This window comes from Acomys minous (assembly GCF_964271855.1).
Source record: "Acomys minous genome assembly, chromosome: 16".
Classification (NCBI taxonomy): Eukaryota; Metazoa; Chordata; class Mammalia; order Rodentia; family Muridae; genus Acomys; species Acomys minous.
In genome coordinates this window covers 11,475,826-11,498,028 of record NC_140498.1, presented here as the reverse complement: position 1 = coordinate 11,498,028, position 22,203 = coordinate 11,475,826, and the positions used below count along the sequence as shown (strand labels likewise).

General features: G+C 50.3%; 1 protein-coding gene across 4 annotated transcripts in view; it reads right to left on the bottom strand.

The window, feature by feature from the left end:
• Positions 1-893: 893 nt before the first annotated feature.
• TOM1L2 (target of myb1 like 2 membrane trafficking protein) overlaps positions 894-22,203 on the bottom strand; it is a 128,010-nt gene continuing 106,700 nt past the window's right edge. The window contains exons 9-16 of one of the 4 annotated variants that reach the window (XM_084763735.1): positions 20,463-20,511; positions 19,709-19,832; positions 17,110-17,227; positions 16,189-16,264; positions 13,570-13,632; positions 7,060-7,119; positions 5,164-5,200; positions 894-4,300 (exon numbers count right to left, since the gene is read on the bottom strand). In XM_084763735.1, coding sequence (XP_084619861.1) covers positions 4,152-4,300; positions 5,164-5,200; positions 7,060-7,119; positions 13,570-13,632; positions 16,189-16,264; positions 17,110-17,227; positions 19,709-19,832; positions 20,463-20,511 — 676 coding nt within the window. In that variant the 3' untranslated portion in view covers positions 894-4,151. Of the gene's footprint in view, positions 4,301-5,163; positions 5,201-7,059; positions 7,120-13,569; positions 13,633-15,629; positions 15,720-16,188; positions 16,265-17,109; positions 17,228-19,708; positions 19,833-20,462; positions 20,512-22,203 lie in introns of those variants that run through there. The other 3 variants (XM_084763736.1, XM_084763737.1, XM_084763738.1) reach the window with 3 other exon arrangements.

Genomic DNA, 22,203 nt, shown 5'->3' with positions numbered 1-22,203 from the left:
TGGTGAGGCAGAGGCAGGTGGATCACTGTGAGTTCAAGGCCAGCCTGGTCTACAAAAAAGGAGTCTAGGACAGTCAAGGCTACACAGAGAAACCCTGTCTTGAAAAAACAAAAACAAAAAAACAAACAAAAAAAACCACACACACACACACACTTGGGGAGACAGGCCAGCTCTCCAGACTTGCAGACTTGGTGCCTGGCATAGCTTTGTAGAAGATACTGATGCCTTTTTGGCAGGATCCCAGCTGAAGGGGTTTGGGCGCCTCAGGTCTACCTGCTCTGTGCCAGGGTTAGTGGACTTACCGTATCTACCTGTGGCCCAGGAAAATCCACCACACTCAGTCCTATGGCTCTTAGGTAGCCAGAGTAGACAGACACTTGTCATCTTCCCCAGAGGCTGCTAGTTGCCAGGTCATAGGAGTTTCCTCAGGGAATGAAAGAGGGGGTTGAGCAACTGCTCCCTCCATGAAGGCCTGCTAAAGGCCTGTGGTGCTGGGCTTGTGGCCCAGGCCTTTTATCCCAGCCCTTGGCAAGCAGAAGCTGGGGGATCTCTGGGTTTGAGGCCAGCCCGGGCTACATAGTGTGCTCCAGGCCAGTCAGGGCTACATAGTAAGACCCTATCTCAAAACATGAAATAACGATTAAAGGCAAATGAGAGCTGAAGAGATGGCTCACTGGTTAAAGAACACATACTGCTTTTGCAGAGAACTGGTGTTTGGTTCCCAGTGCATCATGGGAGGCTCACATCCACTTCCAACTCCAGCTCCAGGGAATCAAACACCTTCTCCTGGCCTCTGTGGGCACCTGAACTAGTAAGTGCACATATCTACACTCAGGTGGGCCACCTCTCAGGCCCTCTGGATGTCAGGCCAACCCAAATATCACACAGGAATGGCTGGTTCAACTATTTATTGTGGCGCACTTTACATGCAAGAACACAAATTAGAGACAGTATTTGGAAGCAGAGCCAGTGGGGTGGGGGTACAGACTAGTTGTCACTCAGCCACCCTCCAGAGCCAGCTCTACCCACAGAGACAGGACAGGGACAAGAATCTGACTTGTGAGACAACAGGATAACAAACTCAATACCATCTTTTCAGCAGCCTTAAGGATCCTCGGATCCTCACAAAGGAAGTGCAAACTTTAGGAAGAAACTCTGCCCCTTGCTCTCCAAGAGAGCCTGAGGGTGTGAGTATGGCAGAATCAGTCAGGATGCAGGGTTGACAGTTGTCCTGGGGGACAAGAGGAAACCTAGCCAAACCCCCATGAACAGGGAGGGTTAGAGATGGCCACTGGGGCTAAGTAGGTACCACAGGCCCACAAAGGGAGGACCTCCAAGTGGAGACATATTCCCCTACAGGGCTCCTGTGTGGCTGAGCACCCCGGGAGACCCCAGCATGCCAACAGCAGACCACAGGGAGGCTGCAGACTGTTGAGGCAGGAACAAAGGCCTTCATTTTGCTCTCTCAGTGACCTAGGGCTGACTTGGCCTCAACAGTGCCCATGACACACTCTAAGCCATCTGAGAGACCATTGGTCAGAGGACTGCAGGCAGGGAAGCCTTATGGTGGAGTAAAGGAATTCACTGCCACTGGGCCACTTAGGGTCTGGCCACCACTGTCCCTGCTGAGGAGTGTTGTGGCTGAGAGCATGGACCAGAGGGGGAGGACAAGGGCAACGAGCCAAGTCACAGTCACTCACAATGAGGGGCTGACAGGACAAATGGAAGCTAGCTCTGGCCACAGCTACCAAGAAACCCTTTAGGCTCCGAAACCCCATGTTGCACGTACGTACAGATAAGTGAGCTGGTCACTCTTGGCCCAACTCCAGCCTGCCTTCTTGGTACCTGGGCAGAGGTCACTCTAGGGTAGGGTCAAACTACACCTGGTGACTTTCCTTCACTGCTGCCTGATGGCCAAAAAGGTAGGAAGAAGCAGTCTTCACACTTCAGCACACAATGAACAAGAAAAGGTTAAACACATCCTCAAGAAAATATTTTGACAAAATAAATATTTTAACCTATAATCAGGTGTAATTAGTGCTTATGAGGAGTCCCGGCAATAATTTAGTGTAATTAAGTACACACTCTATCTGTGATTTCTAACACTTGTAGAGGCTGCTGGCTTGAGAGGGCCCAGCTTCTAAGGACTTTGCCCACAGATGGGGCAGGGAACAGGTAGGAAACAGAGGCCTCAGGACAGGACAGTTCACAGGAGTTGAACCCCCCTTCAGGACCCCCAGGCCCAGTTTTGCTTCTTGGAAAGGCCTCAGGCACATGTCACGTCAGCCCACAGATAAGGCAGACTACCTCCAGACAAGATGTGAAGAACACAGACCAAACCACAACTGGGCTGGTCCCAGCCAGGAAGGTGGCCTCTTGACAGCTGGCGGGAGTCCTGGAGTACCCTCTGTCCCCAGGGCAGCCAGGCCTCCCGAAGCCACACCCAGCAGCTACAGTCAGAAGGACAGGGGACAGCTCTGGACACTGGTCCTGGAGTCGGCCTTGTAGAGGACCCCCAAGGTAGGCTCCCACATCAGTCTCTCTCCCTAATGGAGCCCCATCTTCCTTCCTACAGCATCCACAAACGGGACAGCTGCTTAACTCAGAGACACTGGCCTGCTTGCCAATTGGCTATAGGCCCAGGTCCTGTAGACTGTGCACAGCTGACCCTCACGGACAACCCTTCTAGGATTGTGCCAAAGGCCAAGCTTCCAGGTGTACTGGGCTCCTCAGCCTTCTCTGGTGTGACAAGCCTTCAAGGACCTTGACAGGCAGGTTGGCCTTAGAGGGCTCACCCTTGAGAAACACTGAGAGAGAAGCTCCAGTTGGCCAAGGGTTCTGAGGGGAGGGTAGGAGTGTAACGGGTACTTAGAGAGGGCTGGGCATTAGCAGATCAGCTGAACTCCCCGCAGGAGGAGCTTTCTGGATGCCTTTTGCAAGGTCAGAGTGACATCCTCCACAGGTGGGCCCTGCCAGACCTTCTGGAGACTGTTGAAGGAGAGAAAGAGTAGAGAGAGACTCCTCTCCCTACTGGGCCTTCCTAACAGTGGTAAGGGCTGACCACACACCGGGTGAAGAATGTGTGGTGACCTGCACAGTATATAGCAACAGCCACAGCAGCAGCTTCCTTTTTCTAGGCAACAGCAGCTAGACCAGGTTTAAGGTAGCACGGGGTCATTTGCTCAGATCCAGGCTGTCAGCAAGCTTCAGAATGAAATTGTGGGCTGGGGGACATGTGAGGTGGGTGGCAGGTCAAGGGGGAACAGCCATGATGGCTAAGGTAATGTCAGGGAGAGGAGAGGTGTGGAGCATGGCTCCTGGTCATCTGGAGCCTCCAGGCACAGCACCCAGCCACCTGCTGCTGGGCCTGGAGGTAATTCCTGGAGGCTGCTGAAGGCAAAGCCTAGTCATTGGATGCATTAAAGTCATGTTGTGTTAGCAAACAACCCTCTGTAGACACCAAGGCCAGGTGTGAGTGTGAGTGTGCACAGTGTGCATGGAGTAAGCTGCCAACCATCCGCAGGGCACACGCCACCCTCACAGCTGCCCTTGGCTGTTCTTACACCGAGAGCCATAGGTCCCTGTCTTGGTGCCAGGCCTCGCAGCTACCTAGTGGAGAAAGGGCAGGGACACGAGGGACCTTCAAGGTAGTAGCCCACAGAGACCACTCAAGTACAGACACACTACGTGCCACACAGTCCAAGGAGGGAAAGTAAGCCTGTAGTTACAGATGCTTTAGCCCTCCTTTCCCAGAGCTGTTGATGGAAGAAGGGGGTCCAGGGGAGCAGAGCGTCTCACCTGAAGGAAGTCACCGAACTAGGCAGAAGCAGGAGATGAGAGGGTCAGTTCAGGAGCTCTGCCCAGAAAGTGTCAAGGGGCTACCCTGCCTGGGGCTGGGCCTCTGTTCTTCCTGGGAAGACGGAAGGCCTAGAGAGCCCTCGGGGTGAGGGAGGACAGGACTTCTGGCCAGTGCTGCTGTTGCCACCTAGAAAAAAGGTGGCAAAGCGGGTATTGACTAGGGCGGCCTGGGAGCAAACACAGTGGCATTTCCATAGAGATACAGGTATGCAGGCTGGGGGAGTGGCCAGTGCCCAGTGTCCACTGGGAGAGTCAGCAGTGACCTGCCACGGGGAGGCAAACCACAGAACAGTTCACAGGGCAAAGAGTGCATCCTCAGACCGCTCTGGCTTCTTCCGGTTGGAAGTGGTTGAGGCTGGTGCAGGGGCCTCTGTGGGGGGCGAGGGCAGATCTGGAACTGTTTCTGCAGCTTTGGCTCTTTCTTCCAGGAACTTATCAAACTCTGCAATACAAACCAAATTGAGGACCATACTTGGTGGGGGTCACTTAGCTGGAGCCCTACACCCCAGTTTCCAGCTCCAGCCAGTACGACACTGGCCTGGCTGCCTGCTAGCAGGAGGTACATGTGTAGAGGGTGCCAGCAGGAGAGCAACCAGCCAGATCCCACATTATTCTGTGCCCGCCCAGTCTGGGGACCAGCCGAAAGGAACCCACCTATTTCTGACTCTCTGCATACAGCGCAGGTAGAAGCTGGGTTAGGAGCATGGGATGGGGAGCCCATATTGCTGTGGGTCCCCAATAATGAGGAAAGCGCCCTGCGGCCCTCAGTCCCTTTGTAGAAAGGTTCTAGAAAAAACAGTGGGTGCAGAGCACCTGCCTCTCCAAGAACCCAGCGATCTATCTCCTGGATTAGCACAGGGCAGGCCTGAGAAAATGAACCAGCACCATAGGCCCACCCTCACTGACCCACGGAAGAGCTGGAGTGAGCTGCAGAAGGCAGCCGCTTAGCAGGGATGGCGGGTCCTTAGACTGGTCTTTGTCACAAGTGCTGGCGGGAAGCATGGGATGAGGTGTAGAAGGCAAGATGGGGAGGAAAAGGTCCGATGGCAAGAGGGCAGGAGCCTGCTGGAGAAGGAGGCCCATGCTCCCATCTAACCATCAACAGAAGCCCAGATGCCCGTGAGGCCCTGCACAGCTGTGCACTGTGTGATTTGTATCTGAGGGGGACTTAGTTCCCATGGAGACTAGGGCTGAGGCCCAGCAGCACATGGCTCTAGCAGTTCAGGGTATGGGGCCAGCCCCTGTGCAGCCCTGAGAGTCAGGAACAAGAGAGCAGAGGGCTGTAAGGCCGCTGGCCAGGCCTACCTTCACTTGTGACACCCTCTTCCAAGTCGTCACCCTTCTGTGGAGGGAGCAGAGAACAGCATTAGTGTCACCCCTGTCTTGCCAACCCTACCACCTCTGCCCACCCATGGCTACCCAAGAAAGTTCTACTTTTCCTGTTTCCAGATTTCTCTTCTTCCTATTAGAGAGGCAGAGAGTGTACTTGGAAAAAAAAATGTTGGGGGAGAAAAAAAAAAAAAAAGAAAAAAGAAAACAAAAGGATTCTAGGTTTTGATCTCCTAGAAGGACAAGAAAGAAAAATCCAAAATTTATTCAGGCTGGTCCCTCTGGGGCCAGAGGGGAGAACTCTGCCCATCAACACCAGGCTCTGAGGAGAGAAGGCATGGTCACATGAGTCTGAGGCACATCAGTGCTGCCAGCAAAGTGACTCTGGAAAGACATCATCCATTCACACCAAAAGCTAGAAGCTGCTTGGGGCCTGAATGGCCTTGGCCTGACTCCAGTAGTGGCCAGTGGTAGCTGCCACCTAGAAAAGTAGCTCATTGAGTGCAAGGAGCTAACCAGCCTTCCCCTGGACCCAAGCTCCCATCCTTTCTGCCTAAAGGGGCTGTGGAGGTGCTGTGGACCACACTGGGAAAGGACCCATGCTGGAGTGAAAACCCACTAGAGGGCTGAGCAACCCCAGCTTCTCCTGAGGTTGCACTGCTTTGCTGGGAGCCTGGCAAGCACATCCTTATTGGATCTTTGGGGTCTCATATAAGCCAGGTTGGCCTTGAACTCACCATGCAGCTAAAGCTGGCCTTACACTTCTGATCTTCCTGCCTCCACCTCCCAAATGCTGGGATTACAGGTGTCTGACACAATTTTGTCTGGGAGAGGGCCCTGAGACTTCCTGTTTCTGCCCCCTGTGAGGGACCAGTTTCTTCCTAGGCACCCTGGGAAGATCATGGGACCATTTAAACCTTCCCTGGCACCCAGTTGGCTGCCTCTTGGGGCTGTATCTTTAGAAGGCCTGGCCCCCTGAGGAAGAGGCAGTGCTAGACCCTGACTACAGCATGCTGTCCCCTTTCACGTGGGAGGCACCACAGAAAGCCTGTAGCTTCCACTGCATCCCTTCTACACCACAGAAAGCCTGTAGCTTCCACTGCATCCCTTCTACACCACAGAAAGCCTGTAGCTTCCACTGCATCCCTTCTACACCCAGCTGTTGTGAATGAATGCTCTGGAAGGAGCAGGGAATTGACTTGAGGACATCTTCAGACACATGATCTTTTCAGTCTTTTATCCATCCCAGAAGATGGAGAAACATTTTGGGGGGCAAGAGTTCTTTTAAACAAATGTTAGACAACAGTGGGAATGCGGATGATGGTGAACTTAAAACCAAGTGCCTAAGTCATTTATGGCAGGGGTGGGGAGAAAAAGAAAGAAAAAAGAAATGAGGGTTGGAATGCAGTACTTGTCCACTAGCATGCACTAGGCCACGAGGTCAATCCCCAACATAGAGGGAAAAGAAAGAGAAACAAAACCACAAAATGTCCTCCTCCCTCAAAACAAAAAGCAAAATGAAATAAAAACAAACAAGCAGAAAAACCACTGAAACACACACTTCACATTTAGGAGAAACTGGGGAGGATTCAGTGTGTGTGTTAGGAGTGGTTGGAGCTGGCCTCTCACAGCCACAGATGTGAGACAGCCACATCTGTATGGAGCTCTGTGGCTGAGGGGCTGTGCCCAGAGCCTGCACCACCAGACTCCACATGTTGGAAAGGAAGGGGAGCTTTGCTGAGCTTCCCTGACCTCCCTCCTCCAACCCACCATGGTGGAGGTGGAGCCCCTGCCACAAGCCCCAAGGCCTGGCCTCAGAAGAACATCTGCCTTGCCACAACCCACACACCAAATGTAAAAGTCAAATCTCACCAGGTCTGTCCTGAGCCACACCTCAATGTCGTCCATGACAGAGGGCTGCGCAACGGGGATCTATGGAGGCAGAGGCGGCAAGCAGTGGGGTCAGGCGGCCCCCACACAGCCAGGCAAAAGAAGACACAATACCAGAACAAAGTAAATCATCAAAAGTAACCCCCAAACAAAACCAAAATGTACACAGAGCAAAACAGCTACGCGGCACATACAGGCAGCACAGGCAGCTCTATGTGAAATGGCAGGTGAGGAAAGCAATGAGGTGGGAAATTATAATAAGCAGGCTAGCCAGTAGGGTCTGGTGGCAAGAAAGTACGTGTTCTTGATATGGACAACTTTTTGCTTATATGTGTTGGCCTTTTCAGGCCAGGGCTATAAAACATCCTGGTCTGCAGCAGCCATGACAGGAGAAATCAGCTGTCCTCAGTGAAGATCACTCCAGGCTAAGAGGCCCTGGGGCCCGAGGGAAGCTGAGTAGCAGCATGCCTAGAGCAGGGTGCAGGGTTCTCAGGAGGGCAGGGCAGCTGGGCCCTGAGCCTCTGTTCCACAAGGTAGAGGAGCCAGAGGCAGGTGCGCCTTTGGTCTGGGAGTGCCAGAAAGCAGGCACACTCTACCACTAAGGCGAACACAGCTAAAATGAGGGCTTTGATGACAAAAAAAGGACAGAGGCCTTTAGTCTTCTTTCACTCTTTTGAGGAAAAAAAAAATACCCCTCAGTAGTCTTGACCGCCATAGCTTCCTTTAGTCTCATTTTTTTCTCCTGCCTCTCAGCAACTGTCTAAGCTGCAGGAGTTGAGAAAAGTAGTCCACTGTGGCTGAAGGCAGGAGGCCCTGGGGGGTGGCGAGGCTCCCCAGCAAACCTGGGTATTGGAGGTGTCATGCCTTAGCCTGAGCCAAGGGCCTCAGAGCAGAGAATCTGAAAAACATGCGCAACTAAAAACATTTAAGTTGCTATCAAATATGACAGAATAGGAAGGTGAGGGTGGCCTCTAGAAGGCACGTTAATAAAAGGTTGGCTCCCAGCCTAGACAAATGAGGTAATGGCCTTTAGTCAGAGCAACCTGCCTCTTTACCTATAGAGATGCCTCACCTGGGAGGCTTGCTTATTAGCCCACTATTTGTAGAAAAAAAGAAAATGACATAGCTAGCTATACTCTAATGTCACAATCTAGGGTAAAAATAAACTTTAAATAGGCAATAAGAAGACTCAGTGTAAGTAATTCCTAAAAACAAAACAAAACAAAAAAACCCAACAGAAATAACCCAAAATTCCAACCTGAAAAGAGAACAAAGCACTCATATTGCCAGCTCCTGTTTGGGAGGTTAAAATCTGTTGCCAAAGGGTGTGGCACCTGCACATGCTGAGCAAATGCCTGCAGTGCCTCCCTCAGCAAGCTGGTGACCCCTGGCTCTGAGACTGTGCTCTATGCCCAGTCTTCATTCTGCAGTGGGCAGGCACACAAGCGCTTTCAGAACAGCTCACTAACCCCTAGGCAGAGTTTCTCTCTGCTGCCATTTTAACCCCAGCCACTTCAAACTGTTGAGTCGGAGCTCTTACACCATGACTGGAGTCACAGTGACAGCATAGATGATGACTCACTCCGGGTGAGAGCAAGGAGGCTCAAAGGCATGCCTACAGTGTTTACAGCAGGTGCCTGCCTTCCCCCAAAGAACACCTAGGCACAGCGGGCAATGGGCTATCTCATGACTGTGGTAGGATGAGGGGAGCTTCCTATCTTGACCCACTCCTGGAACGGGATGTGCCATTGTCATGATCTTGATATCTAGAAAGCACATGCAGCCAGGTGTGGTGGCGCACGCCTCTAATCCCAGCACTTGGGAGGCAGAGGCAGGAGGATCGCTGTGAGTTCAAGGCCAGCCTGGTCTACAAAGGGAGTCCAGGACAGCCAGAGCTACACAGAGAAACCCTGTCTTGAAAAACCAAAAAACAAAACAAAACAAAAAAGAAAACACATGTAGAGGACATGTGTCATGCCTAATCTCCAGTTCAAAAAGTCAACAATTTCTCTAATGAGAAATGCCACCCACAGCAGCTGCTGGCTGCATGTGGGTCCTTTTTGCCTCATCCAACTCAGTCAACCTAAAAGCTGAGGCTCCACATCTGTGCAATTCTTTCTGCCGTTCTGGGGTGGAGCACAGGCTCCCTTGAAGGAAGGCTGGCCACCTTCACTGTGTTGTTAGTTTTAAAGGGTCACAGGCTTAAAACGTTTTTTGTTTTGTTTTAACCTATACTTCTTTTGTTATTGTTAAAAGGTAGAGGGGTAGGCTGGGTCTAGTGGCTGGCACTCGCCTTTAATCCTGGTCTATAGCGGATTCCAGGACAGCCATTGCTATGTAGAGATCTTGCCTAAAAAAAATGTATGTATGTATGTATGTATATATGTATGTATGTATGTATGTATATATGTGTGTATATATATATATATATATATATATATATATATATATATATATATGTAGGCGGCTAAAGATGTAATTCAGAAGTGAGTACTTTCCTACCATACATGAAGCTTTGGGTTTAATTCACATAATAAAAATCAGCAAATAGCAAAACACAACCCTGCAATGACAGCACAGTGATACGACAGTAGAGCTGGGCTTCACCTGGGTCACAGTGCCCAGCTGCAGGCTGGGGGCAAGTCCCTTCTCTTTGAGCCATTTCTTCAATAGGGAGAGCCAGCCTCTTCTGTCTTAGAAGCCTCAGCTATGTGGGCAGAGGTGAAGGAGTTGGTCTGGGCACATCAACGAAGCTAAGCCTCCATTTCCTCGTCTGTGATCAGGGTGACTGCAATGTAGCATTTTTGAGTCTAACACTCCGAGTCAGGATCCCTCATCCCAGGCTTGTTTCTGTGTTCTGATGTAGCCATGCAAAGGGGTCTGGTCACTAGAACTGAGTCTCTTAGGCCTTGGGGCACATTCTGAGGAGCTGGGATGGATGGATAGATGGATGGGTGGATGGATGGATGGAGAGAGAGAGGGAGGGAGGGAGGGAGGGAGGGAGGGAGGGAGGGAGAGGGAGAGAGAAAGGCCAGCTTATCTCAACAAGTGGGGTTAAGAGGCAGGGGCCTGCTGTAGGAGCACAGCTGTGAGCCTGCTCTGGGTAGAGCATAACTCTCACCACACCCAGACCCAGGCTCAGCATATACACTCTCTAGAAAATACAGCCTGCAGAGGCCCAGAATGAGGGAGAAACAGCTCCCTTCCTGGTGATAGAGGGAACAGAGCATGGAGGCTTAGCGTGTCTGCCCTGTGGCTTTGAGCAATTCACCAGGCCTTTGGGTGCCTTAGTATCTGTATCTGTCACACAAGGGCTCATCCAACAGATCCTTAGAAAGCTGTTGGTTTTCATATGCCCTGCCTTTAGCATCTTCTTGGACACTGGTCCAAGCTGCTGCAGGCCGTTACAGGAGGTTGAAGAGTGAAGGAGACGGAGAGGAAGAATCTACCCAGAACATCTTCCCATAGAGACCAACGCCAAATGTTAACCCATGGGAAAATGGCAGCCACCCTGGTAACAACCCCTGGCCTGTATTATGAGTCCAAAGAGATTCAGGCATCTCTGATGCCACAGTGGCAGGCAGGTCAGGATCTGGGTGGTAGGCAGAAGACCTGCCATTGGCACCTGTCTGGAGCTTTGGGCAAGGCTGCTCCACCTTAGGACTGAAGAGAAGTGCTGTCATTGGCTACAGCCAGTTTTTTGTTTGGTTGGTTTTGGTTTTTCCTTTGGTTTGCTATGTTATAGTCTGTCAGAGTCATAGAGCAGGGATAATTAGAGTTGGCCTCTCACTGAAGTAGCTTTTTACTAACCTGTTTTTATTATTTATTTATTTATTATTATTACTATTTTGGTTTTTTGAGACAGGGTCTCTCTCTGTACCCTTGGCTGTCCTGGACTCACTTTGTAGACTAGGCTGGCCTTGAACTCACAGCGATCCGCCTGCCTCTGCCTCCTGAGTGCTGGGACTAAAGGCGTGCGCCACCATCCCCGGCCTGTTTTTAGTTTTTTTTTTTTTTTTTTTTTTTTTTTTGGTTTTTCGAGACAGGGTTTCTCTGTGTAGCCTTAGCTGTCCTGGACTCACTTTGTAGACCAGGCTGGCCTCGAACTCACAGCGATCCGCCTGCCTCTGCCTCCCAAGTGCTGGGATTAAAGGCGTGCGCTGTTTTTAGTTTTTAATTGTGTGTGTGTGTGGGGGGGGGGGTATGCTATGTAAGTGCAGGTGCTCATGTACGCCAGAAGAGGGCATCAGGTTCTCGAGAGAGGTCCATTGTGAGCGGCTCAGCGTGAATGCTGGGAACTGAGCTTGAGTTCTCTACAGGAGCAGCATGTGCTTTTAACTGCTGAGCCATCTCTCCAGCCCCATCTTTTTACAACTGATTGTTGTTCTTTCCTGTGCTGCCCCTCTGGTGTTGGGGATTAACATAGGACCATGAATGAATGTACGCAAATGGTCTACCTCTGTTCTTGCTTTGACACTACTATTATTGTTGTCATGGTTACTACTATTTGTGTGAGTGCGTGTATGAAAAGGTTCCATTATTCAGCTTAGACTGGTCTCTGTGTAGCCTAGGCTGGCTCACACAATGACCCTCCTGCCTCAGCTGCCCAGTGCTCAGACCAGAGGCGTGCTTTATCACACCAACTTTCAGCTCTGATTTTCCTGCTTGGACCCTAGAAGTGGGGGATGGTCCTAATTGATCACCACCCAGTAGTAGAACAGACTCAAGGGCCAGGGAGGGAGGGAAGAGAAAGCTACTGACCCTGGGCTCTAGCTAGATCTTGCTTACCTTCACCTGCCAATTAGGTGTAGTGACCTAATTGTGCAGGCTGCCCTCACATCTGAAGTCCCAGGAGAGGAAAGCATGAGTAGGCAGTCTTCCACAGCTGTCCTCAGCTCCAAGCACATGAGGAGCCCTACCTGCCCAATGGTGCAAATCTGCACTGGGTGCTCTCTCTAGAGGAGCTGTGAAACACTTTGTGATACCCGACCCAAACCCAAGGGGAGTGATCACCTAAAGCTCCCAGTCTCACTCAGTACCACACAAAGTTTCCATATGAAGAATCTGTACTCAAGAGGCTTGGATAGGTAGGATTTCTATTCTATGGGAAATAAGGCAAAGCAGTTAACACACTGTTTTAACAGGAGGAACACCGTAGGCAGGAGGGTGAGATACCAAGTTAGCTGTTAGTTGGGTGTGTTTTTGGGAAGTTGAAGTCGGGGCACTATACGGGGAAGGAAAGAGGTGGCCTATGTGGACAAAGGCAGGCACCGTCACCAGCTGCCCAGGTCGTACTCAGGTAGTCTGGAGGGCAGTATCCTTTTTTGCAGGGATAACAGGCACAAGAGCACACAGCTAGATCTTCTCAATGTAGACAATGGAGACATAGTTTTAGGAAGCCTGCTCTAAGGCCAGGGCCTAGCTTTACTTGCAGTAGAAAGGCTTGGCCAGCCCATACTTGCAGGAGTAGCCAGTCAGTTGCAGAAATACCTGCTTTCTTACTCAGGCAAGCATATGCTGCTGTGGGGCAGGACAGCCTGAGCACCACTGCGCTGGTCTCCAGACACTGTCTGTACCTGTGACTCAAGCCTTTCTTAAGCAGCTGGCCCCTGTGCTGCAAGCAGCTTGTCACTTGGAAGTCCTACGCGGACACTCGCCCGGTGGACCCCTCTCCTGGGCTAACCCAAGGGATAGTTCTACACCTGGCTTACTGCATTTAACTGGAGGGGAGAGGTCCACAGGCCCATTTCTGCCACCAGCTTATTTCTTGGTATCCTCACCTGCTCCACCCCTACCACACAGACCTAGAGGTTTGATTTTGCACTTGGGGATGAAGTGGTTGACTTGAGACAAGCAGCCTGGGACCCTGTCTCCATATACCCGCTCAGGGCCTCCTGCAGAGACGAGGTGGGAAAGACCTTCCCGAGCCTCTGCTACATGACAGGCACTGCAGGTGTGATGCGAGCGCTTCTGGCTTTACCTTCTTCTCACTCTCTGACTAACATTTATGCAAGGTTTCCAGGCCATATGTGAGATTCTATCCTACTATACAAGCCCACCAATCTAGGACTGGCAAATTCCCAGGCCCAGGGCAAGAGGGAGCTTCTCAGATTGGCTACATACTGAGTCCTCTCATAATGACCCCACCTCCACCCTGCCACTGGGCACGAGCAATGATTACTTGTGCTCATCCTGGAAAAATGAATACTGCCAAGAACTCCAGAGTCAAAGGCCCCCCTCATCCCAGCCCATGGAGACCCAGGAGCACAGGCTCAGCAAAATGCCAGGAAAGGTGTTTCCGGACCTACAAGTCTGGGCCCTCACAGAGATCCCACATAGACACAGTGGGAAGATTTGGCACCCCCAGAACAAGTGAGTGTTCTATGTCCTGTCTGGTCACAAGGACTGGGCAGGTGGCGAGAGGAAGGCGCCAACTGTTACACAGTGAGGGGCTGGGGTGGGCAGTGAGCTCAGTCAGCTGTGGCTCCTCACCATTCCTTGGGTTATGAGCCAGCTGTCTATGGGCTGCAGGTCAGAGTCCCCACCTTTCCCTCTCTGTTGGGCCAAGGACAGAAAAGTCCCAAAAACAAAAGTCACAGAAATACCCATGACAGGAAGTCACAGCACATATTGTAAAACAGAAAAGTCATTGTTCAGATTTGATCATCTGTCACACAAGGAAATGTGACCTGATGCTTCTCACCCCTGCCCTAGCACACACCCTGCCCACTACCTGAAAAAAGAAAAGGAATGTTCAATAGTCACAGCCCCTAGGTTGGATAACACAATGGGACTGTTCTCAGCACCTGGAGGCTTCCGTAAAGCCTGAGAGGTCTGGTTGCCCAGGCCTGATTCTTTTGATAGGAACACCAAAAACGGACAGGATTAACTCTTTTCTTTTCTTCTCCCCGCCCCCCCCCAACCTCCCTGCCCCCCACCTTGTACCCTAGGCTGACCTAGAACTCTCAATCCTCCTGTCTCAGTCTTCTATGATTATGGGTTGGTGCTACCTGGCCTGGCTTAAGGGGTCAACTTTCAGAGAGCTAGCTTTAGCAAAATTGCTTCTACCAAAATTATTTCTACCTTTTTCTAACTCACTATGCTTTTTTCTTCTCTTTTTTCCATTCTAGTTGCCTATGTATTTTTTTCTTAAACTCTTACTTGAGTGCTGAGTTCAGCATATTCTTCCTTGCCTTATGCTTATGTGTTTGTTTATTTGTGGCCCTGGGGCTGCAGCTGATCCCAGTGCATTGTGCACACTGGACAAGTGAGCTACACCCACAGACCTCCTGCTTTAAAAAAGATCATTTGTATGTGTACATGTACATGCAGGTCTGCACATGCATGCCACTATGCAGGTAGAGGTCAGAGGGCACCTTGTAGGAGTCAGCTGTCTCTTCTCACCATGTAGTTGTGAGGATAGAAGGCAAAGATAAGGCTTGGCAGTGAGTGCCTTCTGCTGAGTCATCTCACCAGCCCTGCCTGCTTCTCTACACGATACAGCTAGAGGTGGGCTTACTTGTAGAGGTGTGGCTACACAACACTCTCTTCTTTACTTGGTTCTCAGTTCCAGGGCAACATGGCCCAGGAAGGGTCAAGACAGCTTGCAGATGTGTTCACACACATGACCATCACATGTCGTTGTTGCTGAGGCCAGTCCTTGCCCCAGGAACAACAGGAACAGCAATGTGCCTACTATCATTGGTAAATCTGCTGGAATCAGCAAGACCTTTGCAAACAGGGAGCCAGGCCAAGCCACGCATTCAAAGGGTGACGGGTGAGAAGTCGACCACGTCCCTTGGACTTGGACCCAGGCCTGGGCACTGATAATGGCCTGGGTTGGAGCAGAGCACATGCTGGCATGATGGGACAGGCCTGCTGGGGTCCAGGCTGCCAGGAGGAGGGGTCATCCTTGTTTTCACTAGGAAGTACACTGGCAGGCCCCTGGCCTGGCCTGGCTTTCTAATTCCCTCACTGGGTTCAATGCAGAGACAGCCTAAGTAATAGGAGAAAGAACCAAGACTGTTGTGTAGATGGCATCACTGTAGGCCACCACTGTGCAATGGCAGGGTGCCGGATCAAGGCAGGTACTGTGTAGATGGTGCCACTGTAGGCCACCACTGTGCAATGGCAGGGTGCTGGATCAAGGCAGGTACTGTGTAGATGGCGCCACTGTAGGCCACCACTGTGCAATGGCAGGGTGCTGGATCAAGGCGGGTACTGTGTAGATGGCGCCACTGTAGGCCACCACTGTGCAATGGCAGGGTGCTGGATTAAGGCGGGTACTGTGTAGATGGCGCCACTGTAGGCCACCACTGTGCAATGGCAGGGTGCTGGATCAAGGCGGGTGGGCTCTTCTGTACCTCCCAGCAGCTACTATAGAGGGACATATGCCAGCTCAGAAAAGGAGTCCCTGCCCTCAAGACCAGGCTTTGCCATTATGCCAGGCAGCAGTTGTACTGTCTCTCACCAGTCCCTTTGCACTGGGGCCACAGGAGGCTAAGATCTAGTGTTCAGGAAACAAAGGGCCCTTCCTTGTCCAGTGGATGTGTGGGCACAGTCCCCTTTCATTCCAGCCCAGGGGTTGCTGGGAGCCCTCTTCTTCCTTGCCAGGCAGACAGGCATGTATTCGCATACATTTCCTGGTAGGGCTCAAAAGAGAAATATCTGCAAAAATGTAGTAAGTGCACATGTCCTTTTCCCCTGGGATCTGAAGTCCTACAGAAACTGGCTGTGGTCTGGGGCTCACAGAAATTTCATCCTTTATTTCAAAACGTTCTGACTCCTGGCCTGACTCACAGGACATTATCCAAGCCACCTCATAGACAAGTCCTGACCCTCAACCACCTCCCTTGGGATTGGTGCTGCTTTGCTAGGTCAGCAGTGAGGCTCTTACTTTCATTTAGTATTTACTTTCTGCAGCATTTACTTTTCTCCCGAGGATCACTGTTTTATCAGTGTGCTGCCCACCACCCAGAGGTGCTCTGTCGTGTCTTTCCCAGGCTGTCTCTGCCATCTATCAATATCTGATGAATTATCCAGCCAACTTTACCAAACTGCCTGTCTTTATCTCCAGAAGACTAAGGGCAAAACAGAGGTTTGAAGACCTACCATTTCTGAGCTCTGCTTCCGACTGTCTAGTGCAGAAGCGAGTCCTCCAACAGCCTGAGGATCCTCGTAGGTGACCCTGAAGAAAACCAGTGCACGTGAGTTTTCTCCCAGTGCATGCAGAGGTGTGGTGGTGGCCTGTGATTTTCTCCTATCCCATGGCACCTGCCTCAGGTGTGATCTTGGCCTGGGCAGAGGCTGTCTGTCTGTCTCCCAGCAGATGCAATGAGGAGATAAGTCTTGGCACCAGCTCACACCTAAAGTCGGTCCTCTAAGACCTGGGACACCATACTTTTCAAACACCCCTGCCTTGAGTCACAACACTGAAGCACAAGAGACAGATGTCGAAAATGCTCTGGAAGTCCTCAAAGGAAGAAGCTTCAGAAGGCAAAGTAATTATGTTAGAAGCATTAGCTTCCACTGGGCTGCATGGATGCTGTGCTATTTCCAGATACAGGGGCTGTTGGCTTTGGAATCAGCTCCTCATTTCTGTATGGTTCCACAGAAGCCCAAGCCGCTGTGGAAAAGCCTCTGCCCTGGCCTTTTTCCACAACTGGTTGTATGCAGGGAATAGGTCTGGCTGGCTGCCTGTGGGGGAGGGGCTGATGAGGCAGGGTCTGCATCGTAACAGGCACATTAGGGAAGTAGGATTTCCACTCAGCCCTAAGTGGCTGTAGGAAAGAGAAAACAATCTGTGATGGGCAGAACAGACAACCCTCGGGCAGAGGAAAAGGGGAGATGGGGCTGGTACTCACTTGGTTTTAGCAGCTAACAAGTCCTCACTATGATATTTTTATATTTCTAGCAGTCTTAAATCTTGTAAAGAAAGGGCTTCTTCTTCTTCTTCTTTTAATGTGACCCGGCTGAGACCATCCCCTCACCCCCTGGTATCCTCAGAAAGCCACTGGAAGAAGCCCCACATACGTCTTTCTCTGTTCAGCCAAGGAGTTCCCTCTGGTCTGGGCAAACATGTCAAAACCATCATGAGGCTTACACTGCTGAAGCGAACTGAGGGTGCCACTGACACTCTCTGTCCCCAAGTCTGTGACAACAAAACAAGAAGCAGATGAGAACAAAATAGGTTTTTAAAAAAACGTGTAAAGATGTTTTATTATTGTATTATTATCACTGTCTGTCTGTGTCTCTCTCTATCTGTATGCATGCAACTCAGATCATCAGACTTGCATGGCAAGTATCTCTATATCCACTGAGCCACCATCTCATTGGCCCCAAAAGCATGGGTTTTTGATGGAGTGCCCCAAAGGTCAGGATGATAGTCTAGTAGGTTATGACACTGTAGGGTGACGAGGCTGTCCTCAGCATTTCTGGTACAGCGTACACAAGAGCCAGGTAAGCTAGGTGAGAAACAGGCTTTGCCCTGAATCTGAAACCGCTCAGGGAGGGAAAGAGGTACCCTGGACAGAAAAGAGGACGATAGTAGTGAGAAGATGGGGACCAGGGTCAGCATGCCCGCAGCTTCTCAGGCACCCCAGCCACATCCACTCAGACAGAGGCTAAGGATCTGGACCGCTTATTTAATCTGGAAGCTGCATGCTATGCACTCAGAGCTGGAGCTCGAGTACATCAGGTGGAATCAACATGGTCCTTGGCCTCAGAAGCTCGTGCATAACTGAACAGTTAGGAGGCCCAAACTCTTGCAGTGTTTGGCTTTAAACGCTCAGGGTGGGTCCTTCAAGGTGGTGGAGCTGTGCTGCAGGAGAAGGGGAAGATGGGCAGAGGCCAGGGTTTGGAAAGCCAGGCTATGGGAAATGTTAGCCCTTGGGAGGGATGAGTGAAAGGCATGGCTGAAAAGGGAGGCAAGAGATGACCAGTGGGGTAAAGCAGCGAATGGAAAAGCACTAGACATTTTTGAGAAAGGAAAGCAGTGGAACTTCTTTGAATTTTAGGCATTAAATATGGTGACTTGAGCCTAGCATGGTAGCTTACACTTCAACTCTTGGCTCTTGACAGGCTGAGACAGGAGGCTTGCTATAAATTCAAGACCAGCTTGGGCTACATATTGAGTTCCAGGCAGGCTATTCAAGAAGCCAGGGTCAATATAGGGCCAGTGAGATAGCTCAGCAGGTAAAGGTACTTGTCACCAAGACCAATGACCTACATTCAATCTCTAAAACACATGGTAAAAGGAATTATCTCCACATATGCACCATGACACAAGTGTGCACGCACCACTTTCACACACACACACACACTCTCTCATACAGCACCACTTTCACACACACACACACACACACACACACTCTCTCTCTCATACACACACATAATAAATAAATAAATAAATAAGCAAACCACTGTAGTTTAAAAATATAAAGCCATATATAGGACATATATATAAATAAATGCCATCAGTTAGATAAATTGAAGACAGAGACATCCACTCTACTATAGATATATGGCTACAGAGGAAATTGAGACAGCTGACAGCCACTGAATAAAAGTTTAATTCAACTGAAATGAAATAAATATAGAATTATTAGGAAAAAGAAACCATAAAATCAAGGAAGAGGAATTTTTGAAGGCCATGGTTGTTAGTTTTACCAATATTAGTATAAATGAAACACAGAATCATTTACACACTTTCATTGTAGAAAAGTGAGGAGTTTTCCTAAACTTCAGACAATAGAACACCTCAGGTTGATGATATAATTTGAGGTAGGCAAATAAATCATGTCTCCACTTTGTTTCCTAGTCCTGTGTAGACACTGCCAATCCATCTTCCTAGGGACTGAAGTGTAACAGCTTTAATTATCAACTTCATATGATCTAGGATCATGTGAGAAGAGAGTCTCGGTGAGGGACTCTCTGGATCAGGTTGGGACTGTGGGCGCATTTTGAGGGGGGTGTTTTGATTATGTTAATGGAGGTGGGAGGGCCCATCCACTGTCAACAGGAATATTCCCTGGGTTCAGGGTCTGGATTGTATCTATGCAGAAGCGTGGCTGAGCACAAACAGGCACACATGCATTCATTCTCTCTGCTCTTGACTGTAGATGTGACCGGCTGCTTCAAGTTCCTGCCCTGACATACTTGCAATGATGGGCTGCAACCCGGAATGTACACCAGATAAACTTCCCCTAAGTTGCTTTTGTCAGGGTATTTATTACAGTGACTGAAATGAAACCAGGACAATGTGGCTTTAGCTGCCGGTCAAGCCTGTGTTCTGAGTACATGAGACCTACTTGCCACCTTTAGTGTAGTTAATAGTGAAAACACACACACACACACACACACACACACACAGAATACTCTAGATAAAACATGGCAGATTACTTGTCTTTTAAAAAGTAACCAATTTCCACATCCTCAGAACTACTTCTACCTATTTTCAACAAGGGCTTAAACTATAAGTTTTAGGAAAAAAAGAACTTAGAAATTGAAGATGGTGCAATTTGCTGTGACTTAGGAACACACTTTCATGTGGATCACTCTGAAGGCCATCTCTGGCCTTCCAACAAGGAGAAAGATGCCCAGGGAGGGAGGGAGGTAAGAGAGAGACACTCACCCAAGCCTGCGAGTTGGGAAGAGAGAGAAGATGGGGGTGCTGTGCTCCCCACCATGGGGCTCACCACAGCAGGAGAGCCTGGGCCCAGGTCTATTAAGTTGTCTTCAGTCACTTCGCTCAGTACCTGTCAGGACATGAGGTTGACAGGGAGGTCACTCGTGGGTTAAGCTCTAGCTACGGGTTATAGCTCTGCACACACTCAAGAGGAAAGGCATCAAAGCTGTCCAGCAAAAGAAAGGTGGCTCTCCTTACTGACTTGAAGGCTTATCAGTGAGCCCCATGCCCTGCCCCCTCTTCTCCCTTCTCACAGAAGGTACACTGAGTCATTAGAATGATGACTCATGGGGCTGGAGAGATGGCTCAGTGGTTAAGAGCACTGCCTGCTCTTCCAAAGGACCTGGGTTCAATTCCCAGCATCCACATGGCAGCTCACAACTGTCTGTAACTCCAAGATCTGACACCCCTACCCCAATGCATATAAACTAAAATAAAATAAAATATTTTAAAAAAAAAGAATGGTGACTCACTAATGGCTGTGGGCAGTCTTCCTCCTGCCCTCCCATCAGGATGCCTGCTAGCTCTCCACCAGGTTCCCTTCAAAAAGAGCTTGCTCTATAGTTACCCAAGTACTTATATCTAGTCCCAGTTAGAAAACCAGAAGTGAGGCCTGAGTAGGCCAAGTTCTAAAAGCTCTAATGTGTGTATTGCACAGGTGCCCACCTCACAAGGCAAGGGAGGGCCACAGGACACTTACTCCATTGCTGGCATTCTGAACAGATCGGCCAGACCTGTACCTCTCGAACCTAATGGAAAGGAAAGCAGACATAAGGAGAATGTGAGTGAGGCCCAGATGGCTATGCTCATACCCTGAAGAACACTGGGACCCAGCAGAGGCAGGGGACTGGCCAGTACCATTAGTAGAGGGGACCTCACATGTTCAAGTGTCATGCTTTCCTTGACAGGAGGCTTCTGTCTCACAGTTCGGCTCCACTGTCTCTCCCATAAGTAGCCTGAGCTGCCACCAGGGACAGGGTATTAGCTAGTTCTAGGAGGAGGCCACCAGGAGCACCCCTAGCCATCTGCTCACACGTCTGGCCCTAGTGGTCCTCCAGTCCCTGAAGGTATGCTTGGGTCACCAGGTCTCCATATGGTCATTTGTGACCTGGCAGTGAGCGTAGACGCCCCCCCCCCCCTCCACAGAACTGTGCTTGTGGGTAATCAGCTTGTGGCTAAAATTCCCCTAGCCCACCCTCAGGGCGGGGAGGAGGGAGTCTAGAGAAAGGCCTTGCCAGAAATCATATGATGGGTTTTGCCAACTACCTAAGGACTGCCAGGAAGACAAGATGGAGTGGGCCCTGCCAGGGACACTCTCCTCCAGTCAGCAGATGGCTACAAAGGGAGCTTAGCTGAGAGCAACGGCAGAAAAACATCCCCGCTGCCAGAAGTCATCCTTACACCTGGCAGGAGAAGTTGTGCAGTGTCCACAGGGAACAATAGGTCCTGTTCTGCATTGTATTTAAAAGCTCCAAGTGACACAGGCAAAGCACCTTACTCCAGTTGCAGCCTGGGAAACCAGACACCAGAGAGGTGCTGCTCCATGCTACTACCCCCTAGTGGGTGTCCTCAGCATCTGGGCCAAGGGATCCTAGAAGGAACAGTCTAACTAGGTGTACATGGTGGGGCTTTTGTTTGAGTTTTATGGAGTTTATTACAGATGCACAGGTGGGGTTCAGGAAAGCAAAGAGCTGTGTGGCAAAGACGGGTCATTGTCAGATCACTGTCTTCTGACAAAGCTACACAGAAAGCTGTCAGTCGGCGAGGGAGTGGGCCACAAGCCACCAAGGGCCTCACAGCTGGCCTAGAGTGAAGGCAAGCCACAACCCTGAGCCAACTGGGAAAGTGCCCAAATCAGGGTACAGAAGGGAGCTATTCTCTTCACTACCTACTTATGGCAAGGTCCAGAAGAGGTGGGGTTTTTTTGTTTTTTGTTTTGGTTTGTTTTTGACTCTGTCCTGTGGGAGGCTTTGGAAAGAAAAAGGAGGGTTCAAGTTTGTCATTTTAGGAGGTTTGGCTGCTGGAAGATTGAAGAGATGTGCACTTCCCCCAGAGACAGTGTTCACACCCTGCCTGCTTCACTAAATAGCCCATATTACTGGCATTTACAAAGGGAAAGATCTTTTTTCCGTATTTCAAGACTAGAAATAAAGAGGAAATCCTTTTCTTTAGTGAAGGTCCCCCTCCCCCAATCCTTTTCAAATTCAAAGGCTCATCAAAGCAGCAGGTGCAGGCCCCATACCAGCCTCCCCGGGACTCACAAAGAGCAGAGGTGGGTTCTGCAGGCAGCTACCTGCTGTTCCGTTCTCTGGAGAACAAGAAGCACTTTTTCTGTCATCCAAGAACAAATGAGCATCTCTGATGAGTGCTTCCCACCTCTAACACCTCCCAGGCTTCCCGGCTCCTCTCCCTGCTTTGTTTATGAATGAAGTTCCTCTGAT